Source organism: Staurois parvus, unplaced genomic scaffold (genome assembly GCF_062004578.1).
Source record: "Staurois parvus isolate SC_StPar_1 unplaced genomic scaffold, SC_StPar_1.0 ptg000886l, whole genome shotgun sequence".
In the NCBI taxonomy this organism is placed as follows: domain Eukaryota; kingdom Metazoa; phylum Chordata; class Amphibia; order Anura; family Ranidae; genus Staurois; species Staurois parvus.
Window position 1 is genome coordinate 4,450,425 of NW_028318682.1, and position 27,693 is coordinate 4,478,117.

At 43.2% G+C, this 27,693-nt stretch overlaps 1 protein-coding gene and 1 non-coding gene across 2 annotated transcripts in view; one reads left to right on the top strand and one right to left on the bottom strand.

Moving 5' to 3' along the window:
• EVA1A (eva-1 homolog A, regulator of programmed cell death) overlaps positions 1–27,693 on the top strand; it is a 576,027-nt gene that overhangs the window by 279,449 nt on the left and 268,885 nt on the right. The window contains exons 3-5 of the mRNA XM_089656121.1: positions 15,342–15,465; positions 16,375–16,527; positions 24,673–24,816. Of these exons, the coding sequence (XP_089512247.1) occupies positions 15,342–15,465; positions 16,375–16,527; positions 24,673–24,816 (421 nt within the window). The remainder of the gene's footprint in view (positions 1–15,341; positions 15,466–16,374; positions 16,528–24,672; positions 24,817–27,693) is intronic.
• Positions 14,313–14,399, bottom strand: TRNAR-UCU (transfer RNA arginine (anticodon UCU)). Its single transcript is given in 2 exon segments — positions 14,313–14,348; positions 14,363–14,399. It is a non-coding gene; the product is annotated as a tRNA-Arg (tRNA).

A 27,693-nucleotide genomic window follows, 5' to 3' on the forward strand; every position in this document is an offset into this window, starting at 1 on the left:
CCATAGAATGCATCTGAGCTCATACATGCTAAGCTCGTGTTTGTATGAGTTGATATGCAGTATGGGACACTTTTTATGCAGGATCTTGTTGGTACATGGGGCATTAAGTTTATATTCCATCATCTCCCCTGCCAAGAGACAGCTGGTGCTTGCAGCTTGCATTTCCCTTCCTGTCCAATGGGAAGTTTGCTTGCTGGTAGAGAACTTTTGTTGCGCATAATAAAACAATTTCTGCACTACTGGCACTTTGGTGGAGGTGTGCACTCTGACCAGTTGAAGCAAGTCTATCCACATTTGTACTTACAGCATTGTCTACAATAATACCATCGATTGTGGAATTTTCTTCTCATACTTATGGACTATGGGTTGTCTATATGGACGTTTTATGGCTTTTGATATTTTTTTCTAACCTTTAAATATCAATGTGAAAAAAAATTCACCTCAAATATACATAATTTATCCTCAACCTCGATCACTCTTCAGAGGTGTGAGGGTCTTCATAGGGCTCATGGATAATGCATTAAATTTTAGGTTAATTTGACCACATATCACGGTTTCTTACAAGTATTTATGATTACTGCACTCACTCAGTTTATTCAATTAATTGTTTTCAAATTTTGATCACCCTTCAGAGGGCTGAGGGTCTTTATAGGGCATATGTATACACTTATTTTGTATAACTATTACAGTGTTTAATTTGTTATCGCTTTTCAGAGGTGTTTAGATCTCTATAGTGCTCAAAGTTTTAAGGGTTCACCTAGCGCAGTATCCATTTGAATTGGCCTTTTAATAGACTATATCCTCATATACTTGCAGCTTTGTGACTTTAATGATTGGGGATTTGCACGGTTTGATCCTACATAAATACTGTATTAAATTGTTAATGTGTTACTAAACCCCGGACCCTGTATTCACTATATCAGGTCTCCCACAGTACACAGAACATGGAAATGTATTTATTTTAGTAAATATAAACTGTTTATCAGCAGTTAGAGCAGTCTTGTGACTTCTATCCGTGTCCAGCTGAGCACTGATTAAAGCTTATAGGAGGAGTTTTCATTTTGCTTTAGGAAGCTGCAGGACCCCCGTCTGGACAGTGCTGATTGGCCCTGTTAATCACATACTCTCCCAAGGAAAAAAAACCCCTCTAGCAATACATACCAAACTGAGCATGTGCAGAGTGACTCCACACAACGTCTTAAGAGGGAGACACTGACAGAGAAATTGGGATCAAACCGCGTTTTTACACAATGCAGAGGATTAACCCCTCAGGTTCCACAGTGAGTATAACTAGCATTTTTTATGGCATATACAGACTGATTTTACTGTTGTGGGTTTAGTAACACTTTTTCAATCTGTGTTGAAGGAGAAATAAGAGGCAGAGCAAAAATAGATGAATTACACGATACAAAAGGTATAACCAGTACTTAGAATTTATTGCATTCTATACCTGGTGCAGTGATTGCATTGACACTATAGATACAAACGCATGGAGACGGCAACATGAATTGTAGTTGAGGTAGTTGCTTTTCAAAGAGGTAGTGATGAGGCCCGGTGACATCACGGTGCAAAGTCCACATCTCAGAAAAACCTTTGAAATAGTCACAAGATAAATGCTTGTCCCTGCTCCTTCTATCTCACCACTTCAGTAATATTTTTGAGATGACGGTGATGGTTTGAGCTGGGCAGAGAAGCTCTGCAACTATTCTCCTCCTTTTTAGGACAATAATTGGGGTCCGTTTAGACTTCAACTTCAGAGCTTAGGTACTGCTGGTCTCTTTCACAAGAAGCACTGCTGAGATTTTAACTGAAGTCAATTCAAGAGCCGCAATAATTGACGACAATGCATTCTATGTCACTGTGGTTTTCTATGATGATTATGTCCTCTTCACTCTCCAGCACAATGACTTCTACCTCACTGTCCTTTGCTTCAACATCCTCCTCTTACTTCTGCTCCACAAGATCCATGGTTTCTTGGGTGGCAACTTCAAAGTTCCAAGGAAAATGTAGAAAATCTAGAACAACTCCGACTTGGTTCCTGCAGCTGGGGTCTTGGGAAGAAGCATGTGAAATAAATCTTGAGCCCTCCTGCTGACATTCTCCCAACCACTTGGTGGTGGAACATGGTCAGAGTTGTTCTGCCAGTAAATAAACCTTTGAAACCATAGATCTTGAGCTGAAGCTGTTTCCCATGGATAGTTTCCAGTGAGAAGAACATACAATACAACACCAAGGGCCCAGATGTCAACACTAGGATCCACGACAACTGACTCCTTGTGTTTCAGTTCACAAAGTTCCGGGGACATGAATGTGTTGAGGGGTGCCATTGATGGAACAACTGTACCGGCAAATTGAGTCAGTCCAAAGTCACTTAATTTGACATTATGACATCTCTTGTCCATAAGCAAAATGTTGTCTGCCTTTAGGTCCCTATGCACCAGGTTTTTGCTGTGCATATATTCAAGAGCCTGGGTAATCTGTAATGCACATCGTTTGATTAGCGTTTCTGGAATTCCCACCTGGAAAAGTTAAAACAATTATATGAAATTTCACTTTAAAAAAAACATTATTCTTTTACTAAAAAGTGACATTCAAAAATTTCAAATTCAATACAATGTTTTACTTTTTTAAATCTGCAGATGGAATTACATGCGAACATCAGTGAAACCGATCTCCAACTACTCCATCAATAATTGGGCAATGAAGGAAATATGGGAGGTCTAACTGGTTTTAAATTTGACCTCTGGCTTAAACACCAGACTAACCTTTAATATAGAATGGTGAAGGATCACAACCTGTATCATGATTGTTATCTATGTGCCCACTAGGAAGGGAGGGGGGAAGGAGGGATGTAATCTCTATTTTTGTCTTTCTGCTTTTAAAGACAAAATTAATGGCGAATACAAATTTTACAGTTGTCACAGAACAGGAGGTGAGGGAAATCTTCCAATGAGGACAACTGGTTATTGATTAGATTAAGGAAAATCTTGCCCAGAGGGTGCAGACTTCAGAGAAAATAGCTGACTGGGGATTTTAGCCCTTCCTTAGTTCTCTCCAACCAGGCCAACAATATTTGGTATAAATGCATGCAATATATAGAAAGTATCATCCATGACAAAACACCAATTTCTATTAATTTCCAGGATCCCTAGGACTAATCTATAGAATTAGCAAGCAAATGCTGAAATGTCATCTACTTCATTAGCTTTACTTACCCCTGGCTGGATGATCCAGTGAAGAGATCCAGCAGCTGCCAATTCCTGGCTGATCATATAACAGTCTGAGTTTTCCAGAATTCTCGAATGGGTAGATATTATGCCCTCGTGTCCAGTAACAAAGAGTGACATGCACATTTCATGAAGAAAGGCTTCTAGTCTGGTTTGCTCCTTTTTTACCCCTTTTAGGGCAACAAGGCTACCTGTTAAAGGAGGAAATAAAGGTTGATTACAATAAGACTTGGACATCTAAAACTCTGGGTGATGTCCAATACTTGAGCCCATTCATTTTACATAGACTGGATGCTTTTCTTCAAAATGTAGCCATCTTCTCTAGGCCCTCGTTAGCAGTGAGATACGTAGCTGCCCATACAGCTAGATCTATTGTCCCTTCTAAATGCCAAGTGTCTAGGTTGTGCATAGTGGACCATCAGTTTATGGTCAAATCTGTTACATACTTAGCTGCCTGTGACCCACTATAACTGTGTATGACCACCATGAATCTGTCATGAGAGAAAAAGGAAGCCTGCTCTTAGTGAGCTCTTCTGCAAAATGCCAATTGCCTGGCTGCCATGTTGAATCCTCCGAATTAAATTTATAGAATCCCTGACCTGGAACTTGTATGCAAATATGTACTTTTGTAAAATATTAAGGCTTGCTCTGTGGCATAACGACCAGTAGCTAGCACTTTCAGGAGGAGTTCAAAAAAAGTGGCTTTTATGTTTTACTCATGGCAGGTTGATGTTAAAGACATGCAAAAGTACAGATTCAAGAAATTGATAACGGGTGGAAAGGCTTTTATTTTCTGTAAGAACAATGCCAGCTGCCTGAATGGGATTTTGCACTGTTCAACCAGTTTTTATATTTTGTTAGTGCTGAAATAGATCTTTGTGCATCATGGTCTTTTCCCCAAATTTATGCAACAAAACCCATGCATCTAATAAGGTCATTTAATCAGTAAAGATGCTAATGTTTGTGCTATCTGTTCTATATGTTCAAATGGTCTGCAAATTAGAAATGTTTTTTTGTAATTTATTTAAAAATTCACTTACCAGTTCCCTGTCAACAGCCATCACAACTTCTCCTAACGTCCCTCGCCAAGATGTCCCAGGATTTCGTATCGCTCTTCTCCAATTGCATTCTCACAAGTTAGGTAGGCTGCCATTGTGAATATAGCAATATCAGATGTTCTGTGCAGAAATCGGTATCCAAAAGATCTTGAGGACCCTAAGAAGATATGTGAGGTCCACAAACTATCGTTTGTCTTTTTATAGAGAAGTTGAGCTAGGATTCAAGCCAGGAAACCACAAACCTTCATTAGAATGCAAATTGAGGCATCACTTGAACTTAACCAATCAAGGTGACTCCTTTCTGTTTGTGTCTACAGGTTCAGGTCACAATAGGTAGTAGGTAGAGATGAGCGAATCGAAGTAGGCGAAGTGGAATTCGTTTCGAATATTTGCTAATTTTCGGATTCGTCGCGAATCGAAATTTTCCTGACTTCGGATGCGCGAATCGAAATTTTTCCTAAAATGGCGGCGACGGAACGGGGATGTCTGGGAAGGCGCGCAGACAAGGCGCGCTGACCCATATTGCATTCATTCATGACATGTGATCGCATTAGCCAATCAGCAGCCAGCCAGCCAGCACTGTGTAATGGTCGAGCTATAAATGGCGGCCATTTTAGAATTCTCCATTTGCCTCCAGTCATTCAACAGAGGCACACCTGGCTGTATTGAGGGAGAGAGTTAGGGACACAGAATCGTTACTTAGGGCCAGACACAGAATCGTTACTGAGGGCCAGACACAGAATCGTTACTGAGGGCCAGACACAGAATAGTTACTGAGGGCCAGACACAGAATAGTTACTGAGGGCCAGACACAGAATAGTTACTGAGGGCCAGACACAGAATAGTTACTGAGGGCCAGACACAGAATCGTTACTGAGGGCCAGACACAGAATCGTTACTGAGGGCCAGACACAGAATCGTTACTGAGGGCCAGACACAGAATCGTTACTGAGGGCCAGACACAGAATCGTTACTGAGGGCCAGACACAGTAACGATTCTGTGTCTGGCCCTCAGTAACGATTCTGTGTCTGGCCCTCAGTAACGATTCTGAGGGCCAGACACAGAATCGTTACTGAGGGCCAGACACAGAATCGTTACTGAGGGCCAGACACAGAATCGTTACTGAGGGCCAGACACAGAATCGTTACTGAGGGCCAGACACAGAATCGTTACTGAGGGCCAGACACAGAATCGTTACTGAGGGCCAGACACAGAATCGTTACTGAGGGCCAGACACAGAATCGTTACTGAGGGCCAGACACAGAATCGTTACTGAGGGCCAGACACAGAATCGTTACTGAGGGCCAGACACAGAATCGTTACTGAGGGCCAGACACAGAATCGTTACTGAGGGCCAGACACAGAATCGTTACTCAGGGACACAGAATTGTTACTCAGGGACACATAATCGTTGAATTAAAGAGTATGTCAGACAACATGCAGAGGAGTGGCAGAGGAGGCAATGTTTTAGGAGCGAGCAGACGTGGCAGCAGAGGAAGGGGTCGAGGCAGCACTAGTCGCAGCCAGAGGCCATTGCTCCCGGTGTCATCCAGCGGTCGTGTCTCCACCGACCAACCCTGCCGTCGTCGATTGGTTGGCTCGGTCGTCTTCCTCTTCCCAGGTCACCTCTGACACCTACAGCCAACGGTCGGTGGGTACGTCAGACACAACCGTTAGTTGGCATGGCCCGGGAGCAAGCCCACTGAAATCACGTGTCCTCGACCTGCCCCTGTCCTTTGGTGTTCCCTCACCAAGCGAAGTATCGCATGCTGTGGGCTCAGCCCCACTGTACAGTGAGGAAGAGCTAACAGAGGGCGGTCAGGAACGGGGGGAGACATCCGCCTCTTCAGCAGCCAGGCGAAGAAGTAGTGGCGAGGAGAGTGGCTCGGTAGCCGGTCTAGAGACAGGTCTGTCTCCTGACCCACAAGCAGCCGAGGGGGCTAGTAGTGAGGCGGAGACCCTAATTGATGATGATGAGGCTGATCGCACTTGGCAGCCTCGTCGTCGTCAGGCTATTGCTTCCGCATCATCAGGAGAAGAGGGTGGCAGCTTGGCAGCGAGCAAAACAGTCGGTGGGTTGCCCAGGAGGCAGCAGGGTCGCAGCAGTGTCAGTGGAGGCAAACGGCCACGGAGTAGAGCACCAGCTCCACTGCAGTCTACCACCACGGCCAGTAGTGGTGCCGGTGTGCACGGAGGAAGCAGCAGTCAGCCAGTGAGGAGTAGCGGGGGCAAAGTTTCCTACTCGGCGGTGTGGCAATTTTTCGTCAAGCCGCCCGAGGAAGTAAACGTAGCCGTATGTCGACTATGTGGCCAGAAAGTCAAGCGTGGCCAGGGGGCCCATGTTGGGACTACAGCGTTGCGGCAGCATATGCAGCGTCACCATTTGGTGGCCTGGGAAAACCGTGATAAAGATACGGCGGTTCTGCCTGCCCCAGCCCCCGCTCCATCACCTGCTCCGTTACTTGCTCCGTCACCCGACGTCAATCGCCCTCTATCAGCCAGTCAAGGCTCCAACACCTCTGCTGAGGGGAGTTGTCGCTCGTTGGCATCTTCCGCTCGTTCAGATGCTCCTTCTCCTGCTACTCCTCTTCACGGATTCCGTCAGCAGTCTTTCTTGGAATCCGTTTCCAAGAGACAACAGTTTGCGAGCACGCACCCGACGGTGCAGAAGCTGAACGTCCTCCTGTCCAAGTTGCTGGTGCTGCAGTCCCTCCCTTTCCAAGTGGTGGACTCAGCACCTTTCCGAGAAATGATGGATTGTGCCGCGCCGCGGTGGAGAGTGCCAAGCCGTCATTTCTTCGCCAAAAAGGCAATGCCAGCCCTGCATTCACATGTAGAAGAGATGGTGGGCCAGTCTTTGAGCATGTCGGTCTCTGCCAAAGTGCACGGCAGCGCCGACGTGTGGAGCTGTAACTACGGTCAGGGACAGTACATGTCATTTACGGCCCACTGGGTGAACGTGGTGCCGTCACAGCCGCACCAGCACCTTGGACAGGTCACGCCGCTTTTGCCTCCACGTTTGCACGTCCTTGGTCCACAAAAGATGTCCGCCTCTACCACCTCTTCTTCCTTCGTGTCCTCAGCCGCCACCCCCGTGCCAAGTCCCATTACCCGACCGGCAAATCACATGTGCAGGGCGCAACGGTGTCACGCTGTGCTGCACCTGGTATGCCTTGGCGAACGTAGTCACACAGGGGAGGAACTTCTCAGTGTAATGAACAGAGAAATCGACAGATGGCTGTCTCCGCGCAAACTGAAAATCGGAACCATGTTGACCGACAACGGAAAGAACATGGTGTCTGCTCTGCGTCAAGGAAGGTTGCGCCATGCATGGCTCACGTGTTCAATCTGGTTGTCAAGCGGTTCCTAAAATCCACCATCCCACTGCAAGACATCCTTAAAATGTCACGTAAACTTTGCATGCATTTCAGCCATTCCTACACCGCAAAGCACACCCTCCTTGAGCTGCAGCGGCAGAACGGAATTCCACAGCATCGCCTGATCTGCGACGTTGCAACAAGGTGGAATTCAACCCTACACATGTTAGACCGCCTTTACAAACAGCGAAAGGCCATCACCGATTTCCTGATGTTACAAGCGGATAAAGGTACTCCCCTGTGTAACTTCGATGTCAGCCATTGGCAGCTCATGCGTGACACCTGCCGCTTGCTCAGGCCCTTTGAGGAGGCCACGCTATTCGTGAGTCGGCAGGACTATGGGATGAATGACGTCATTCCTCTGTTGCACGTCCTGGAACAAATGCTGTTAACAATGGCTGGTCAGGGTGCGTTAGACGTGGCGCACAGATCTCAACGCCACATGACCCCTGTGGGGGCAGGAAAGGAAGAAGAGGAGGTAGAGGAGGACATTTGTGCTCAGGAATTATTGAGTGAAATGGGTGGTTTTTCCACTCAGCGGACAGGAGTGGAGGAGCAGGAGCATCTGGTAGAGGAGGAGGAGGAGGAGGAGACAGAGGACCCAGACGCACCGTGGCAGTATGCTGTGGAGATGGAGGCAGGGAGTCCCTCGCATTCCTTGGCACAAATGGCCCATAGCATGCTCGGTTGCTTGCGTAGCGACAGCCGAATAATAACCATCAGACAGGGGGATGACTTTTGGCTGTCCACCTTGTTGGACCCTCGCTACCGTTCAAAAATGGTGGCCTTTTTCACACCTGCTGAGAGGGAGGCCAAAATAACGTACTATAAAAACCACCTATGTAGTCAGCTGGTCTCTGCCTGTCTGCGCCAACGTCCATCCTCAGACACTGTGGGCCCTGTGCGCTCGCGTTCCGCTGCCATGGCAGCAGGGGAGGGGTGGGGTGGTAGGAGCAGTGGCAGCTCCACCAGCAGCGGCTGCCTCAGTCTGCAGTCGATGATGAGTAGCTTTCTTCACCAGCGCAGTGAGGAAACTACTAACCAGCCGCAGCAGCATCAGGTGGACCTGGAGCAGGACCTCAAACAGGCTTGGGCCTACTTGGACAGCACCCTGCCAACCGAGGTAGACAATCCCCTTGACTACTGGGCAACGAAACTTGACCTTTGGCCCCAACTAGCTGAATTTGCCCTTGAAAGGCTGTCATGCCCGGCCAGTAGCGTGGCATCGGAGCGTGTGTTTAGTGCGGCAGGAGGTATTGTAACTCCGCGGAGGACACAACTGTCCACCCAAAGTGTGGAGAGACTCACGTTTGTGAAAATGAATCAGGCGTGGATTAGTCTGGATTTCAAACCACCAGTTCCTGACACAACTGACTAAATCCGCCATGAATCATGCCCCAAACATGTGCCACTTTCAGGTCTCCTCACACTGCTGGTTTGTTCCATTTTTTGTCATAGGGTGCTGGCAGATTACGGGCCTCCCATTGCTGCTGCCAGGCCCCTAATCTGCCATGGGCCCCTGTACCGCCTCATGCTGCTGCCAGGTCCACAGTGTCTCATGCCATGTGCCACTTTCAGGTCTCCTCAAACTGCTGGTGTGTTCCATTTTTGTCATAGGGTGCTGGCAGGTTACGGGCCTCCCATAGCTGCTGCCAGGCCCCTAATCTGCCATGGGCCCCTGTACCACCTCCTCATGCTGCTGCCAGGTCCACAGTGTCTCATGGGTCCCTGTACGGCCTCCCATTGCTGCTGTCTCCATCACCACACTCTGCCATGTGCCACTTTCAGGTCTCCTCACACTGTTGGTGGGTTCCATTTTTTGTCATAGGGTGCTGGCAGATTACGGGCCTCCCATTGCTGCTGCCAGGCCCGTAATCTGCCATGGGCCCCCGTACCGACTCCTCATGCTGCTGCCAGGTCCAGAGTGTGTCATGGGTCCCTGTACGGCCTCCCATTGCTGCTGCCAGGCCCGTAATCTGCCATGGGCCCCCGTACCGACTCCTCATGCTGCTGCCAGGCCCGTAATCTGTCATGGGCCCCTGTACCGCCTCCTCATGCTGCTGCCAGGTCCAGAGTGTGTCATGGGTCCCTGTACGGCCTCCCATTGCTGCTGTCTCCATCGCCACACTCTGCCATGTGCCACTTTCAGGTCTCCTCACACTGCTGGTGGGTTCCATTTTGTCATAGGGTGCTGTATGGCCTCCCATTGCTGCTGCCTCCACCGCCACGCTGTGGCTCCACACTCTGGTTTTGGCCCCGTGACTGCCCAAATGAGTGAAGTGTGCGGTGATTCTAAGATCGACGGCACTCATCTGCATGTCATACTGACTGACAGTATTATTTCTCTTCCCCAGCAGACTCCAAGGGCATTTAAATTAAAGGTACAGTGTTCTGCACTAATATAAAGGCTCTCTGAAGCCTAGAAACACCCTTTTATAAGTTAAATTCGCAGCGAATATATTCGACTCGAATCGAAATTTTTTCACGAATTCGCCGAATCAGTCGAATCGAATTTTTGAATAATTCGCTCATCTCTAGTAGTAGGGAGTGGGCATGTCTTTATTGTCCCAGGTTTCAGTTTGCTAATGTTGAAATTTGGGCCTCTGAGGAAATTTGACATGTTCAAATTAAAACTTGGCGAGATTAGCTCTATGCAAACTGGTGTTGTAGAGGATATCCACTATTGGTTGAAAATGACCAATTCTCACTACTCTGGTCTTTGTATTAATTATCTTCTGTTCCAATAATTTATTGGAACTTTTAATCTCTTTAAAGTTTTGTAAACCATTTTATGACTATAGTGTCACTCCTAATATATTGTACTACAGAAATCTAAGTAATATCTTGGTCAGAGCTCAGATTGGCCTGTGTACTGCTGGCTTGAACTGATTAGTACCAATATCACATCCCTACTACAGAATATTTACTAACCATCACATATTGTAATGCAATCCTTGAACAAAAATTTACAAATCTAAATAAAGTATTCAATGGTGTGTAATAAATATATTACATAAGCTATCTCCTATACAGTGAGGGAGTCTTGCTCAGTTCTGTAATACTAGGTGTGCGTTTTTTGTTTTTTTTTTTTCTTTTTTTTTCCTTAAAATAGAGCAAAGCGTTTTAGGGGGGAGATAGAGTAAGGCTAGGTTCACTCTTATGCAGTGTTTCACCCATTTCTGCATTGCGTTTTGCGTATTTTGCACCTGCGTTTTTGCCGCATTTTTTATGTGCTTTGCAATGGTTTTATTTTTCTTGTTGCTGGGCAGATTTAAAGCGCATAAAAAATGCACTAAACTCTTCTCTGGAGTGTTTTCATTGAAATCTATAGAATCAAAAACTGCAACTTTGTGTTTAAAAAAAAAAAAAAGTCCCCGACTCTTTTCAAAAGACGCACCAGGTGAAAAGCCGAGATGTAATGTGACCGTGTCCCATAGGAAATCATAGTAAATGGACTGTAGTTCATTTCTGCAAAAACGCTGCAAAAACCGCTTAGGAGATGCAACCCTGCCTTACCCTAGGTTCACACCTGTCCATGTGTGTTTGCCATCTGTGTCACATTGGGGAGGTTTGCCTTTACTTATGTTATAGCCTTCAGGCTAGGTTCACATCTGTGTGGGTGGTGCAGCTGCGGATCCCCACAAAAATCCGTGCAGCCGCACCACCCACACAGAGGAATGCAGACCTGTGGGCGGCACACTGCCCGCACTGGAAAACGCAGCTGTTCTGGGAACCGAGGTTCTCTTGCAGGCTGCGTTTTCCAAAGAAGTGCAGGGACTTCTTCCGTGCGTGTCACGGGAGTCCATTCAAATGAATGTGCTCTCATGCCCATGCAGAACATGGCTCGCACGGCCGCATATATGTGAACCAGGACTTACAGGGTGCAAAAAAGAGCTCCCTCCCCCCCAAAGTGAGGGAATACCTGGTTGTCACTAGGGTCACTGAAACTAATGTTCCTTTTCGATGATTTTCCATATATTCCTGTTCCGGTGACATCTTATAACTGAGATTCCTTCACTCTCTGTGATAACAACCACCAGGAAAAATGTAGAGGGTGACTCTCCATAATGGATGCACAGATCGAAAAGATAAACTGACAGGTATCCTAACCACCTTTCACTCCAAATTTTTTTAAAATTGTGTATACAGTTTTGGTTACTTGGTGAAACAAGGGCTTTCTTTTAGCCATTTATAGGCTATTAAATATCTAAATGGTTGCATATCTAACATTATGATTTGCATATTAAGGATTTTTGTTTAATTTTTGAAATGAAGATGCGTGATATTTTTTTTTTTTTTATTGTAACTGCATGGGTTTGCATGGTTTTATTTCCTAAGATACAATAGTCCTACTCTGCTGTCAATTGAATTGAGGATCAGACATGAATGGGAATATCATTGTGCAACTCTTGGTTGTTTTGCAGTCTCAGGATAAATATCAACTTTGCAATAACTTGTTTAAAAATGGAATTACCCTTAAAGCAGTAAAGTTGATTTTAAAAGCACTGCAGCTAACATTCTAGCCTTTTCTCACCGTATTCAATATTCTAGTAATACACAGGTCTAACAACAAAAGGTCTCTCCATAGCTATTGTTTAATGTTAGGCTGGCCATAGACGGGACGTTTATCGGCCGAATTGTTGGCCGATAAACGAAAAATCGGTCGTTGCCGATGCCACTAATGTCTACGAAAAACAGCCGTTTTTTCATAGATTTTCCAGCATGACCGATAAAAAGAAATAAGATCCACAAAAAACGGCCGACGGCATTACCCCACTAACGGCGTGAATAGCGGCTGATTTTTCGTGCTGACAAAAATTCGGCCAATAAACAATCCGTCTATGGCCTGCATTAGTTTACCATTTACATCTCTAGGTTTTACTAGTAAAGTTATACTACTTTATATGCATGCTCAGTACACCATCCAAAGGCAGGGTTAGAGCAATTTAATCAACTTTTGATTTAGTTATGCATGGAGATTTACTAAAACTGGAGTGTGCAAAATCTGGTAAAAGTTCTGCATAGAAATCAATCGGCCTCCAGTAACTGAAGTTTGAAGCTGATTGGCTACCATGCACAGCGATGATATAAATTAAATGAGATTAAAAACACTGCTAATGGTGTGTCTATGTGTAGATAGAGATTAAAATCTACAAATGGCGCATCCTTCCCTCTCTCCCTTGTCTTTATTGCTCTTTGGCGCTCCTATCAATCAACCCTGCAGGCCCTCATTTAGCAATATTTAATTGTTTTCTTTGGACTTGGTAACCTATGTGACCACAAAGGTTTCTTCTTTATGGCACATGTCTGTCATCAAGTCCGGAATTTACCATTTACTGGAGCAATGTAGTATGGGGCTTTATACTAAACCAAGGTAGCAGGTCCACCCCTTTTACAGAAAATGTTGCAAGATCTTCACAAGTAACTAGAATCCTACATATGGGGGGCAACGTTCATTAGCATCCATAGATTAGCCTTCAATGCATCTAAAACTGGCCATACAAAGTTAGTTTTTAGTTTGAAAAGTGTCACTTTTTGAAAGTTCAGTTGTCTAATGGCTGAGACCATTTTTTGAATTTAATAATGCGGAAAATCGAAAATGAAAGATGGTTATTTTTTTGTGATTTCTTCTCTCTTTAAAGTAAATGCTGACTGAAGTCCTTATAATGTGCATGTACTAGGAAAAATGTCATCTGGAATTAGACCATTCATGGTCACAAACATGCGTTCTATTAAACAGGTATGTATGGTATAGGTGTATATGAAAAAACTGTGCACACAAAGCTTTCTGTATAGTGTTTGCAAAATTAGATTTATATGTAGATTCTACTGTATTTGCAGTAAATTCAATACAATCCCAACGGCTGATCAACATAAATGAGGGAAATTTACTGGTGCACTTTGGCTACCATGCACAGCTGTATTAGATTCCATCAGCTTCCAACTTTAGCATGTTCAATAAAGATTTGACAATGAAGCCTGGAAGCTGATAGGTTTCTCTGCACAGCTGCACCAGATTTTGTAAATAACCTCAATGTGCATTTTATATAGAAGGATCACTTTTAAGTATGTAACATGCTTATAAATTTCAATCAACTTTTTGCTTCTCATAAAATTTTTTTCTTTTTTTTTGTATATCCGGGCATCCATTCAAGTAGCAGATTTGGCTAACATTTTTGAAGAATCTTCGTTGATTCAATTATGTCATTATTGAATACTCTGACAAATGATTTTTAAGAAAGGAATACAAATTTTTTAGCAAAAATCTAACTATAGCATGCCAAGGTGGTGTTTTTTTTTTTTTAGTCTGCACGCAGATCTCGGCTTGTTTAAGGATTTAATGTGAATGGGTCTCGGCTGGTTTCCAGTGGACATAGGTTACACTTCCTCATGTAAATTTGCAGCTCAGTACTTCAGGAAATGTTCTATGGGCCCAATTTAGTGATAAAATGATGTAATTTGAACTGTTTGTGTTAATTACCAAAGTGCTAGAATTCTTGTCTAGAGAGGGGTAAGTGCAGCCCCCAGTTAGTTTTATCCCACTCAGTTTGCAGTGTGTACAGTGTACATTAGACATGCCAGAGTCACCATGTAACAGCTGTTCTGATGGAACACAGGGCTTTTTAATAGACCTTTTAAAGAGAAAATGCGACTCTGGTGGGACTCGAACCCACAACCTTTGAATGTCTACAACACTGCTAGAAGTCCAATGCGCTATCCATTGCGCCACAGAGCCAGCTGGCTGTAAGCTGTTCTACAACGCAACAGGTGCCTTTCGTGTGTGTGTGTGTGTGTGTGTGTGTGTGTGTGTGTAAAGAGAGTAGAAACTATGCTATACTGTATTTATGTGATTAAACATTTGAGCCATTAGTGTAACTTTCATGCAGCCGTGAAGTGTTGGTGGTGTTTGTGTTTTTTTTAATTGTTTTTTTGTTTTTCTCATGGCTTGCACGTTTTATGCATTAGCTTTGCTATGTAAATACAATTTAATATTCTCCGAAGGATGGCAATTGTGCAGTAAACTTCCCAGGTAAACAACTGCTGTGATAAAATTCATTGACCATACCTGAAAGGGGAAAGAATATTTTCCCTGATGTGTGTTTTTTTTTTTTTTTTTTTGTTCCCCCCCGTAGTTTTGGGGTTATTTTTTATTTAGTGCCAGGAGTTATGTAAAACCCTTGTTGGCAAATAGAACCTACTGGGGGGATTTCACTTCCTTTCCTGAAGTCAATAATCGAGGATGTAAATGTCAACCATGTGTAGGCAGAGCAGAATCGCTCCATTCATATCCTTCCATAGAATGCATCCGAGCTCATACATGCTAAGCTCATGTTTGTATGAGTTGATATGCAGTATGGGACACTTTTTATGCAGGATCTTGTTGGTACATGGGGCATTAAGTTTATATTCCATTATCTTCCCCTGCCAAGAGACAGCTGGTGCTTGCATTTCCCTTCCTGTCCAATGGGAAGTTTGCTTGCTGGTCGAACTTTTGTTAAGCATAATAAAACAATTTTTACACTACTGGCAGTGGAGCCCAGTCAAGACCCAAGATCGTGCTCTGGTGTTTCCTCCATAGCCAAATATTTTGTGATTACCCAGTCATATTTTGTTGAATGTGACATTGGTTTACATGTCTCTTTTTGCCATAACTTAGCACTTATATTTTTTTGTTTAGAAAGTGTTGGACGAGTGCCAGGACCGGAGGAACTGCCAGCTGCTTGTCAACAGCCGTTTGTTTGGCGCTGATCCATGTCCAGGAACCAGCAAATACCTGGTGGTGGGATATAAATGTAGGCCAAGTAAGTACTGCACTCCCCGGATCTGCATGAGCCTTGTAGAGAAGAATTCCCATTACAATTAATATTTAAAATTGCAAGTTCAGCCAAACATGTGCATGTGTACAGTCTATAGTAGCTGTCAATGGTTTTGTAAAGTATTGTGCAGATTCTTAGTGCATAGTCAACCCTCTTCCATGTTTACAGGCCTTGCTTCTTCTGAATTAAACACTGATATAAGCAGTGCATGGACAGGCTAAGTATATGCATATGCCAAGTATGTCTATTCCTTTCTATGAAGTTCATTGCTCAGGTATGAACTACGTACAAGGAGCACAGCACACTAGCCTGTAAACACCATATGACCTTTCCAAGCCAGGCATCACATCAGCATGGGAGGTAGACATTTTATCTCTAGAATTAAGGGCTGGGGGAGTGTAGCAGTTTTTTTGCTATGTCCCATTGGGGATATTTCCCACTCCCTTCCTATTCCAGAGCCAGGAAAGAACAAATTTTGAGTGAATATATCCTCTCTTGGATGGCCGTCACCAGAACAGTTGTACCCATTGAGGATCTCCCATCTTCTCATCCAGTGATACTGGTAAAAAGTTTTTTTTTCTTCCATCAGAATTTGTAGTCAATGGGACTGAAAGTTAGGGGAAAATCTCCCCAATGGGGCTGCAGAAACCCGTTAACTTGATAAAAAGTTTAACCCTCACCCACTAAATGTTTAAAACACAAAGCACCTTTCAGGCCAAAAAGTCTGTACCGGAAATACTGCACTGAGAACTTTCAATGCCTCTGCCTTTATGTGAAATGGGTTTGACCAGTGGCTGAATGATCTTTTATTGCACTTTGATATAGAAACTTTCTAGAAAGGTTTCTTATAAAGACTAGAATACTGCACTCTTATATGCATGTCTTCAATTTTAGATGAATTTAAGAGTAAGGTGGCCTGTGAGGATGACCGGCTGAGGCTGAGTTGTAAGAGGAATACAGTGATTGCCATCTATTCTGCTACATTTGGAAGAGTACAAGGTGGCAGCTTAGAGTGCCCATTCCAGGACCTAGCCATGACTTTGACAGGTAAGAGTATTCTTTTCGAGGACTCTCAACACTCCAGTTTGTCTTCTCTTGTGCTCAACCACATAATGACCAAAGATTTTTAATTAAAGCTTTAGATCTTCAAATGCTTCTGTTTTGTAAATCACTCCAGTGTGTTTATGGTGTTTTAGAAAAGGAGCACCGAGTTCAGGAACCTACCTTTTTTAATGCTTAACCACTAGCCTGCAGGGCACTTATACCCCCTTCCTGCCCAGGCCAATTTCCAGCTTTCAGCGCTGTCGCACTTTGAATGACAATTGCGCGGTCATGCAACTATGTACCCATGTGAAATTTTTATCCTTTTTTTTTTTTTTTTTTTTTTTTTTTTTTTTGTGACAAAGCTTTATTGGTATTTAATCACCTCTGGGTTTTTTTATTTTTTTCTTAAACCAAAAACCACTGAATTTTTTTTTTCCCTTCGTATTTGTTATAAAATTTTGTAAATAAGTGATTTTTCTCCTTCACTGATGTGCGCTAATGAGGCTGCAGTGATGGGCACTGATAGGCTGCACTGATGAGGCAATGGTAGGTGGCACTGATGGGCATTGACAGGCATCACTGATGGGCACTGAAAGGCAGCACTCATATATAACACTGATATGCGGCACTGACTGGCGTTGATAGGTGGCACTGATTGGCAGCACTGATAGGTGGCACTGACTGGCGTTGATAGGTGGCACTGATGGGTGACACTGAAAGGCAGCTCAGATAGACATTGATATATGGCATTGATGTGCACTGGTAGGCACTGAAATGTGGCACTGATGGGCACTGGCAGGTGGCATGCATGAGCACTGACAGTTGGCACTGCTGGGGCTACACAGATTATCAGGGCACACTGATCATCAGTGCTTTGATAATCTGTGTACATGTCCCCTGCGAGGAATGCTAATTACCAGCTCTTCTCTCCTCTCGAGCTGCCAGCATGACAGCTCATGAGGAGAGAAATGCCAATAACCGGCATTTCCCTGTTTTACATGTGATCAGCTGTGATTGGACACAGCTGATGACATGACCGAGCCGACATCTTTGGCTCTTTCCGTTGATCCGCTGTGTCCGAGGGACACAGAGCATTGCCGCGCACTCCTGAAGCCGCGCATGCGCGTTTAGAATGGGAGGACGTCCTATGACATCCTCCCAGAATGAGAGAACAGCCTTGCACCTGTCATTGTACTATATGGTGGGTGGGAGGTGGTTAAACAGGTCCAATTTGTTAGAAGTGATGTGACCCCATCACTTTAGATGCACAGGGCTATGCTCATATGGGCACTCAGTGCAAAATGGCATATAGCTCCTCCAATTTGCGGACTGTTTGACATGCACTGCATGTGCTTTCCATACAGTGTGGCCCACAGGAATCCATTAAAGTAAATTCATAGTGAGACCAACGATTTAATGCAGGTTCAGTGTCACAAAATATAAAGCCTGATAAATATGAAGAAGTATCAAAACAGACTAGACATGTGAAGGGGACTTCGTGGGTGTTAATTCTTGTCAAGCACCCCTTTTGGAAATCAATTTGAACTAGCCTCACGTAAAGGCAAAACTTCCAGTACATTACACTGCCAGGGATTTTGGGTTCCTGTAAAGGCAAATGTTCTATCTCTATTTTGGATAGAGCAAGGGTTGGATAGACTTTGAAGTTTTTATTACCGACTTCATACCTCCTTTTTTTTCCTAGTAATCATGTTAGGGGAAATCCTAACCTTTTTTTTATTTGTACTTTTTTTTTTTTTTTTTTTTTTTTTATTTCTTATGACAGCTCTGGATAATAACTACCAGTTGGACACAGACTGAAAAACAAAAATGTCGGGGTTTAACTGTTCACTATGGGATAAAAAAAAATTAAGACCTTTTTTTTAGCTGTATGCTTTAAACAAATTGCCTGCAATTTGACCCCCAGGCTCTGTACAGAGTAGACATCTGTAGGACTAGCCAAACACGTGTAGTTTTCTCTTGTTAAAACAGGGTGGATGGATGAATCTCTCCTGCTGGCTATTGTGTTGTCTTGAGTAGTGGCTGAAGTTTACCCAAACACTCACTGTATTTGACTGGACACTAGCACTGTTTGCCTTTGATTTTTTTTTTTTCCACCTGGCTCCTTTGACAAAAGTTGATAGAAAAATCTACTTTTGTGTCAAGTCAGATGGTGCTACTAGAGCCATTCATGGTCAAATTTCAGGCCATTTAGCAGGTATGGGCCAAAATTCAAGCCATCTGTATCCCAATCCTTAGGTGGTAGAAAGCCACATATAGTAGTAGGAGCTATAAATACTATGCCAGGCATTTTAGAGAAGATTTTAAAACCTATAATGGAGCATTTCAAATGTGTCACTGGAAGGGACACTGACTTTGCAGTGCCAACAGAACAGAACTTATACAATATAACCCATCCTGATTTTAGCATTGTATCCCCTATACTGGAAAAGCTCAGACAGTATAAAAATGGGTTGTCCACTGCCTATTGAAAGTAAGAATTTAATGGCACCTTATATTATCATGGATGGGAAATTGGCACCCTCTATGCAAGGGCATAAAACACAAAGGGCCGATAATAAGGTAAGGCAGACATAAAGCCACTGTAGTCAATCAAGTGTTGCACAGTTGGCAGCTACCTTTTACAAGTGGTGACATGCCAGCCCTCCTCCAAGGTTCACTGCTATATGTTCTTGAAACAACCATTCTGTCCTGCGATGGCAGAACCCGTCAGTTATGTTTTTAAAATAAACACTACAGGCATAACAAGTCTGTGCTGACATATGGTATGATAAAGTTATGCTTGCAGCAATTTCTGTTTCTAGTAAGATTTGGTAATCTATTTATGTAGTTCCTTAATAACATGTATGTTTCATCAAGATGTATTATTCCTCTAGCATTAGTCTATGGGGTCATGTACAGAGTCATTTTGAATGATATCTGTGCAAATGACCTACAGTACTTTTTTTTTTTTTTTTTTTTTTTTCTGCATTTGACAATCATTTACCAAAAGGCAATGTTCATTCTCTGTATTTTATGGACTTTAGAAAAAAGTGGTTAGAATGTTTCCCCAAAATCCTGAAAACCATAAATGGGGAAATTGTAGTGAGGGTTGTGTGATCACTTGCAAGCCAACACCACGTTACAATTGGCCTACAATAAGGCAATGCATCAAGAGGCACCTACTGGCCAACTAACTAATAAGCTAGTAGTTGGTCATCATGTGTTTGCTGTTCACCAAGCAACCCTGAAATATAAATGCTGCCTGTCAACCCCATCTCCAAGCACTCAGCCACAGGTGTGAGCCCCAACATCGCCTGCTGCAGCAATTGCCAGGAAAACCCAACCTAATTAGTACCTTCCCCTCCATATTCTGCTATGCACTTTCTAGGAAAGAAGATGAGTGTTTCACTAACTTTTTGAAAATGTATTTAAACCCAAGGACAAAAGTGTTAATTTTTGAGCTTTTACCCTATATTTTCAGCTGCTGACTTTACCAGTGACACTTCCCCTTCTAGAATGACAATACTAACTGACCCTACTGTATCTATGAAGCAGCTGTATTGTCACTCTGCAACAGAAGGTGCTTTAGGACTGCAAATCCCCTCCATCTTCATAACCCTTGGGGGTGTAGGAAGGGGTTACTTACACTCTACTGAACAGCCTACCCTGCACTTGGAGAAAAAGGTTCCCCCTAATATTAAGGGATCAGAGTAACTAATGGGTGTCACTGAAGTACAGCAGGAGTGAATCCAGGATGTAGATGGCTGTGTGTGGGTTCTCCCTTTCAGAGAAGAACAAAGGAGAAGCTACAGACATCAAATGGTAATTAGGTTTACTGCAAAACCCTGTCCTTTCAGTTTGCTGGACATTTCTAGGGGACCACCTTTTGTATGGGGCTGCTTACCATTTCTAGGGAACCACCTTTGTATGGGGCTGCTTACCATTTCTAGGGAACCACCTTTGTATGGGGCTGCTTACCATTTCTAGGGAACCACCTTTGTATGGGGCTGCTTACCATTTCTAGGGAACCACCTTTGTATGGGGCTGCTTACCATTTCTAGGGAACCACCTTTGTATGGGGCTGCTTACCATTTCTAGGGAACCACCTTTGTATGGGGCTGCTTACCATTTCTATGGACTGTGATGAAGTTTCTGTTACCATATCTTTGGAACTGTATCTATCCCATTGCTGTGAACTGTTTACAACTTTTTCAAATAAAGGGGTCATGTGCAGGACTCTGTTTATTGTGATGTAATAACTAAAATAGTGTGGGAGACTATAGTTTTAGTTTAATATACACAGCCAGTGCCTGGGGAATGGTGTCTTTGAGTGCAAACCTGAACAGCCTAGGAGCTGGTGGTGGTTGAAGGATAGGGTTTTCCTCCTGGCCGTCAGAAGAGAACTCCCCCCTTCTAAACAAACACAAACTAGGTGACCAAGTAGAATGTAGGGAGTAAGGGTCTCAAACCCACCATCTAAGCAACGAGGTCTACATGGGTTTTGGGGCAGAAAGGATATAGAGAATGTTGCCCTTGAATAGCCCTGTTTACAGGGGAAGGTGTTACATAATCACAGAAAAAACTGGAAACCATGATAACGAACCGCACAAGAAGTTATCAGTTAAAGATTTCAAGCAGGATTAACACTTATATGTACCTATTGAACCTTTATATGACCAAAGATTCTTTAACAAACTGAAAGAGAGCAAGTAAGAGAAATATACAGAAGTTTTATTGTTGGGTTTGCAAACACTTTAACAATGTGTGCGCACACATATACATACATTCACATACAAGCAATCCTCCTTGGCATGTCATATCCCCCAATGGTGGGGGTAAACACTGACCAAACCAGAATTATTTGCATGGACTATTCTTCATGGATTGAGCCACACAGTTCTGCAGTCCTCCCAGGTTCAGAGGAGACAGGTGTTATGTTGTACTTACTGAGGCATTAAACTCAAAAACTAAAATGTAATTTATTACAGCTTTTCTTTTTTAGGCTTTTTTTTTTTACTTGGTGATCCTGAAGGAACACACTTCCTGTCTTAAGGTATCTGTATTCTAGATAAAGTGGCGAAGCCGTTATCTTTGGACAGCAGCATTGTCAGTCCGGGGGGGGGGGGGGGGGATGTTAGAAATTTAATCAAGTGTGAACAAGCCCTAACTCTTAAACACTCCTATAGCATTAGTATGGACATTAGATTGGCATTTTACAAGCATTAAAACGCTCCCCAAGCGCCCTATGCACAGTTTTGATGCATTTTGTAAGCGGTTTTTACAAGTGTTAAAACCTCACTACAAATGCCTACATTAAACAACCAACCACGCCGCAAATGTCCTGCAAACTCCCCACAAACGCCTGCCAGCACATTTGCGGAGCGACATCATAGACTTGAATGGGATGCATTGAAAGGCTTCAACTCTTCCAGACTTGATATGAGGCTTCAATTTTGAAGCTGAGCGAATGCTTCATGCTTTGATAATGTGAATAGCACTGTGTGCTGTCCATAGTATTTGCATAGGCATTTTAGGTTCATTAAAAACACCCCTCAAACATCTTAAAAACATATGAATAAGCGAGCGCCTTCCAAGTAGCAGCAGCTGTACACCAAAGGCACCATATAAGACCTTCCAATACACAGTAATATACAAAAATGTGCAGTGCTAAAACACAAATAAAATTTGTTCTACAAATAATTTATTTGTGTTTAGCGCTGCACCTTTTTGTATATTACCCCTCAAACATCTGCATTTAATGACAGTGTGAACTAGGCCTTAGACTAGCAGATTTAGATGGCCTTGACTAGCAGATTAAAGCTGAACTCTAACACTTTGTAAGCAGTTACAGCAAAGAGTTTTTTTTCATTTTGGAATGGAGGTTTTACATAAAGGAATAAAATGTGACCATTGTGAACACCCCTGTCATTGTTTTAGTTTGTCCCGACCCTCTAACTACTACTTTGCCTAGACAGCTTGGTCCGTTAAAGGAAGTTGAAAAATAACAGACCTCCTGACTGGAACACCAGGTAAAAATAAGGGTGGGGGGGGGGGGGACGACACTAAAAAATTAAACTAATGCAGCCATCACATAAGAATTGGTAAACTGCAATTTAATTTTGTCTTTTTGGGAGGATTAATACAGCTTTAAAGCCTCATCAGCTGTCCCATTCAAAACTATAGTAGAGTTTTTCTTTAACCACTTCCCACCCTGCCTATAGTTAAATGACGGTCGGGCGAACCTCTTGTCCCTCCAGGAGTGTGTCATATGACATCCTTCCCAGATCTTGCATTGTGCCTGCATGCAGGGCAGCGCTGTGGCGAGATCTGTCACCAGCTGTGTACCTCTGACACGGCCAATGACAGATCTGTGTAACAGCCCTATTGCCAGTACCATGTGACCTGCTGTTACCAATCACAGCAGGTCACATGCCAGTTGTATACAATGGATGACATTAAAGAAAGCTATCCATTGTATATAAGCGTGTCTAGCTGTGAATGGTCATAGTGATCACATGCACAGGCTGGGCCAGTCACAGCCCATCTGTGTCGTGATTATCCGTGGCCAAATTTTTTTTTTATTCATATGGTCACCAGCCAGTGTCCCTGATCACCACCACAACAGTTATATGCTAATGCTGTACTGCACTGGTGACAGTATGTAGAAAAAAATTGTGAACATTGTCCATTTTTTGAAAATGAAAAAATTTAAAAACAAAATTACAACTTCAAAAACTCGCCATGCCTCTTATGAAATATGTTGGACTGTCTACTTTGCCAAAAGAGGTCATTTGGGGGATATCTTTACTGTTCTGACATTTTTGGGCCTCGAGAAATTAGATTGGCCATCAGTACTTCAGGATTGGTCAATTTTCAGATATATCCCATAGTTTGTAAACTCTAACTTTCCTACAGACTAAATCAGGGCTTAAAATTTTGAATCTAGACCTACTAGCCAGGCACAAACCTTACTCTCCACCAGTTGCCCCACCCAACCTTGCCCAGGTCTGCATCCAACCACGCCCCCTTAAAGCTTATAAAATTAAATTTTTCTTTAGAATAAAGAGTCCAAAATATAAAGCAGTATACATATATAGCATATATACAGTATGTATATCCCAGCTCCCCTGTACCCCATTATAGTGATATGACATGTATACAGTATGTATATCCCAGCTCCCCTGTACCCCATTATAGTGATGACATGTATACAGTAATGTATATCCCAGCTCCCCTGTACTCTATTATAGTGATATGACATGTATACAGTAATGTATATCACTATAATGGAGTACAGGGGAGCTGGGATATACATTACTGTATACATGTCATATCACTATAATGGGGTACAGGGGAGCTGGGATATACATTACTGTGTACATGTCATATCACTATAATGGGGTACAGGGGAGCTGGGATATACATTACTGTGTACATGTCATATCACTATAATGGGGTACAGGGGAGCTGGGGTATACATTACTGTATACATGTCATATCACTATAATGGAGTACAGGGGAGGGGGGATATACATTACTGTATACATGTCATATCACTATAATGGAGTACAGGGGAGGGGGATATACATTACTGTATACATGTCATATCACTATAATGGAGTACAGGGGAGGGGGATATACATTACTGTATACATGTCATATCACTATAATGGAGTACAGGGGAGGGGGATATACATTACTGTATACATGTCATATCACTATAATGGAGTACAGGGGAGCTGGGATATACATTACTGTATACATGTCATATCACTATAATGGAGTACAGGGGAGGGAGATATACATTACTGTATAAATGTCATATCACTATAATGGAGTACAGGGGAGACTTGCAAACTTTTATAACAGAAACAAAAGTGTTTTGTTTTCTCTTTATTAATTATTGGTCTTTTTTTTTGTTAATGCAGAAAAAAATAAAACCCCAATGGTCATTAAATACTACCAAAAGAAAGCTCTAGTTGTGTGAACAAAATGATAACGTTTTATTTTGAGGACAGTGTTGCATGACTGCGCAATTGTCATTCAAAGTGTGAGAGCGCTGAAACCTCAAAATTGGCCGGGGCAGGAAGGGGGTAAAAGTGCCCGATTATTGAAGTGGTTAAACAAAAAAAAAATTTTTTTTTTCAGACTGTCAGTCACCCTCCTCCCTTTCACTTATGACACAGCGATGCCAAGGCAAAAGGAGCTGCAGCATCTATGCCAGCACTTATGAGTTTGGGGACCCTTGTTATCCAGGAGTCCGCAAGCACCTGAATGTCATCTACACCTGTGGTGAGTTTATGGCTGAATGCTTTATTCACACTTATTTGGTTATCTGCTGCTGGTAATTTTGTGAGATTCCTGTTGCTTCCTCCAGCCCAATCCAAACAAGGTGGTCTTCCTCCTACCAGGGGTGGACTGACAACTCATGGGGCCCCCGGGCAATAGGGGATCATGGGGCCCCTGTGTCCTTGCCCAAACTCAAAAAAGTATATGAAAGGTACCAGGGGCATATCATGGGGCCCCCTACTGACCCCGTGCCCTCGGGCAGTCCCCGAATTTCCAAATGGTCAGTCTGCCCCTGCCTTCTACATGCCTTTTTCTGTGACACAAGTTGTGGGACAAGTAGAGTGACATTTACATGTTCTAATCCCTGTCCTTTATAAGTTTTAATATCAGTCTTTGTCCTGTTTGCCGTTATCTTTGAGACTCTGTTCACATATATGCGAATTGGATGCGTTTTTGAACTGAATTTGATTCACATGAGTCGTGAACCAACCTTTTTCTATAGAGACGGTTCACATATGTGTGGGCCAGCTGCAGTGCAATTTAAAAAAAAAAAAAGTCAGGTATGGTTTTCAGCCCAGTTTAGGTGCGATTTCCAGTGTCATACACTTTAACAGCTGCACAAAATTGCACCAAACTTTTTTTTTTTTTTTTTTTTTTTTTTTACAAATCACACTGCAAACCAGCCCACACATGTGAACCCAGGCTGAATGTAAAAGAAAATCCTAAATTTTGAGTTGTCTCCAGAAGAGTAATAGAGGGAAAATATTCACTACTGTAGTTCTGGTGACCTGAGGGTCCCCAAGGAATTCCCTTAATTTGCAGGGATTTCCTCTCACTCCATGTTTGACAGAAAGTGAAGGGAAATCTCCGCAATGGAACACAGATGGTGAAAAAAAAAAAATCCGACAGTTCTACTTTAATGTTGGATTGAATTTTTAACCCCACAAAGGCATTTTTTGTTGCTTTCTATATCCTTGCTAGGGACACTAACTTGGTTTGTCCCTCTCAATGTGTCTAGTGACCACTGTCACTAGAATTAAACTCCAAAAATGTGCTCTTTCACAGAAGAGGAGATAGGGGGGTAGTAATCTTCCAATAGGAACGCATGTTGTGATGACTACTGTTTTAGACACCTCCAAAGTGAGGGAAATCCTCTCAGTTCTTATATCTATAGTACAGAAAGTGAAGAGAAATCTCCGCAATAGGTTACCAATGACCAAAAACCTTACAAGGTTTTGAATATTTCCTAATTAAAAGATGTTTGCTTTAAATATACTTTAAAGTGGTTGTAAAGGCTTAAGGTTTTTACTTTTATGCATTCTATGTATGAAGATCAAAAACCTTCTGTGTGCAGCAGTGCCCCCAGCCAGCCACCCTAATACTTACCTAAGCCCCGTCGTGATTTGTCAATGTGCGCAACAGCCTTGGCAGTCCTGGGTCTCTGCCTCCTCATTGGCTGAGAGCAAACTGGATGTAATTGACAGGAGAGTCAATGGCTCCCGTTGGCCAATGAGGAGAAAGGGAGCGGGGCCAAGCCACGGCTCCGTGTGTGAATGGACACATGGAGCAGCGGCTTGGGAACACGCCTACTCGGGGTGCGCCCCCCTAGCAAGCTGCATACTAGGGGGTGCACTTGACAGGAGGAGCCAGGAGCACCAGCAGGGGACCCAAGAAGAGGATCGGGGCTGCTCTGTGCAAAACCACTGCACGCAGCAGGTAAGTATAACATGTTTGTTATTTTACACAAAAAAAATAGCGTTTAGTATCGCTTTAAATGTTCACAGCCTTTTGACATCTACAAATCCCAACATAGCAGAAAACACTGAGAATTGTATCTCATTGTCCTGAGAACACACTCGTGGAGCCTAAACATGAACTCCTTGTAGACCACTAATGGCTGGTAGTAGAAACCATTCTTGTGTGAATGAAAGGCCAGGTAACACTATCCTTCTCTGACCTTGGCACTACCATCACTTGCTTCTATTGAGCTATTTGTTCCAGTGGAGAAATGAACACCTCTTCCTAATAAAGAGAGGGTGTGCAGCTGTCAGAGGATCATGTTAACATATTTACAGCCGTCTCAACACAGCCGGTTATTTGGTGATCTGTAGATGTCAAGGTATCTGTGTCAGTGACCGGCACACTTGAAAGAAGTTATGTTGGTGTGTTTATCTCATTAATGGAGGAAATGTGTATCCTATACATCGCCTGAAATGTGATTATGATCAAATGTTTATGAATTACAGTTAAAGGCCTTCGAGGTCCAAATCCATTTCTCTTACACCAAGTGATGCTCCACTCCTGGTTTAAAAAGAAATGCCATTGACATATATGTATTCTTAAAACTCCAAATTTTTTCAAGTTTTTTTTTTTTAAATTTGCCTACCTGTTTGAAAGTGATTTTATTTTTGTTCTCCATGGTGCAATGGTAGGAAAGTAGCCACCCTCCTTTTTCAAGTGAGCCACTTGTTTCATCTCTTTAGCAATGGATTCCTACTAATAGTAATTACTCTTTAGTGACTTTAGCAGCAGGGTTGAGCTAATAAAACAAAAATCAGCCGAATGAGGCCATACAACATAAATTGTGGGTTTTAAACATTTCCTACTTAAAAAAGATGTTGGCTTTAAATATACATAAATGTGGTTGTACTTTAACCCCTTCACGCCTGCGCCTCTCGGCCCTTTGAGAGTTTCAGAAGCCGGGGGCGGGGTTTAGGGTCATGTGACTGCCATGACACGTCATTACGGTGGCCACATGATCGGGAAAGGTCCTGATCGAAAGAGGAGATCTGGACCTTTCCGTGAGTACCGGACATGTGTGCTGGGAGCACGCAGGGCACGCGCTCTGGGCACATATGTCCTTTTTTTAATATAACACAA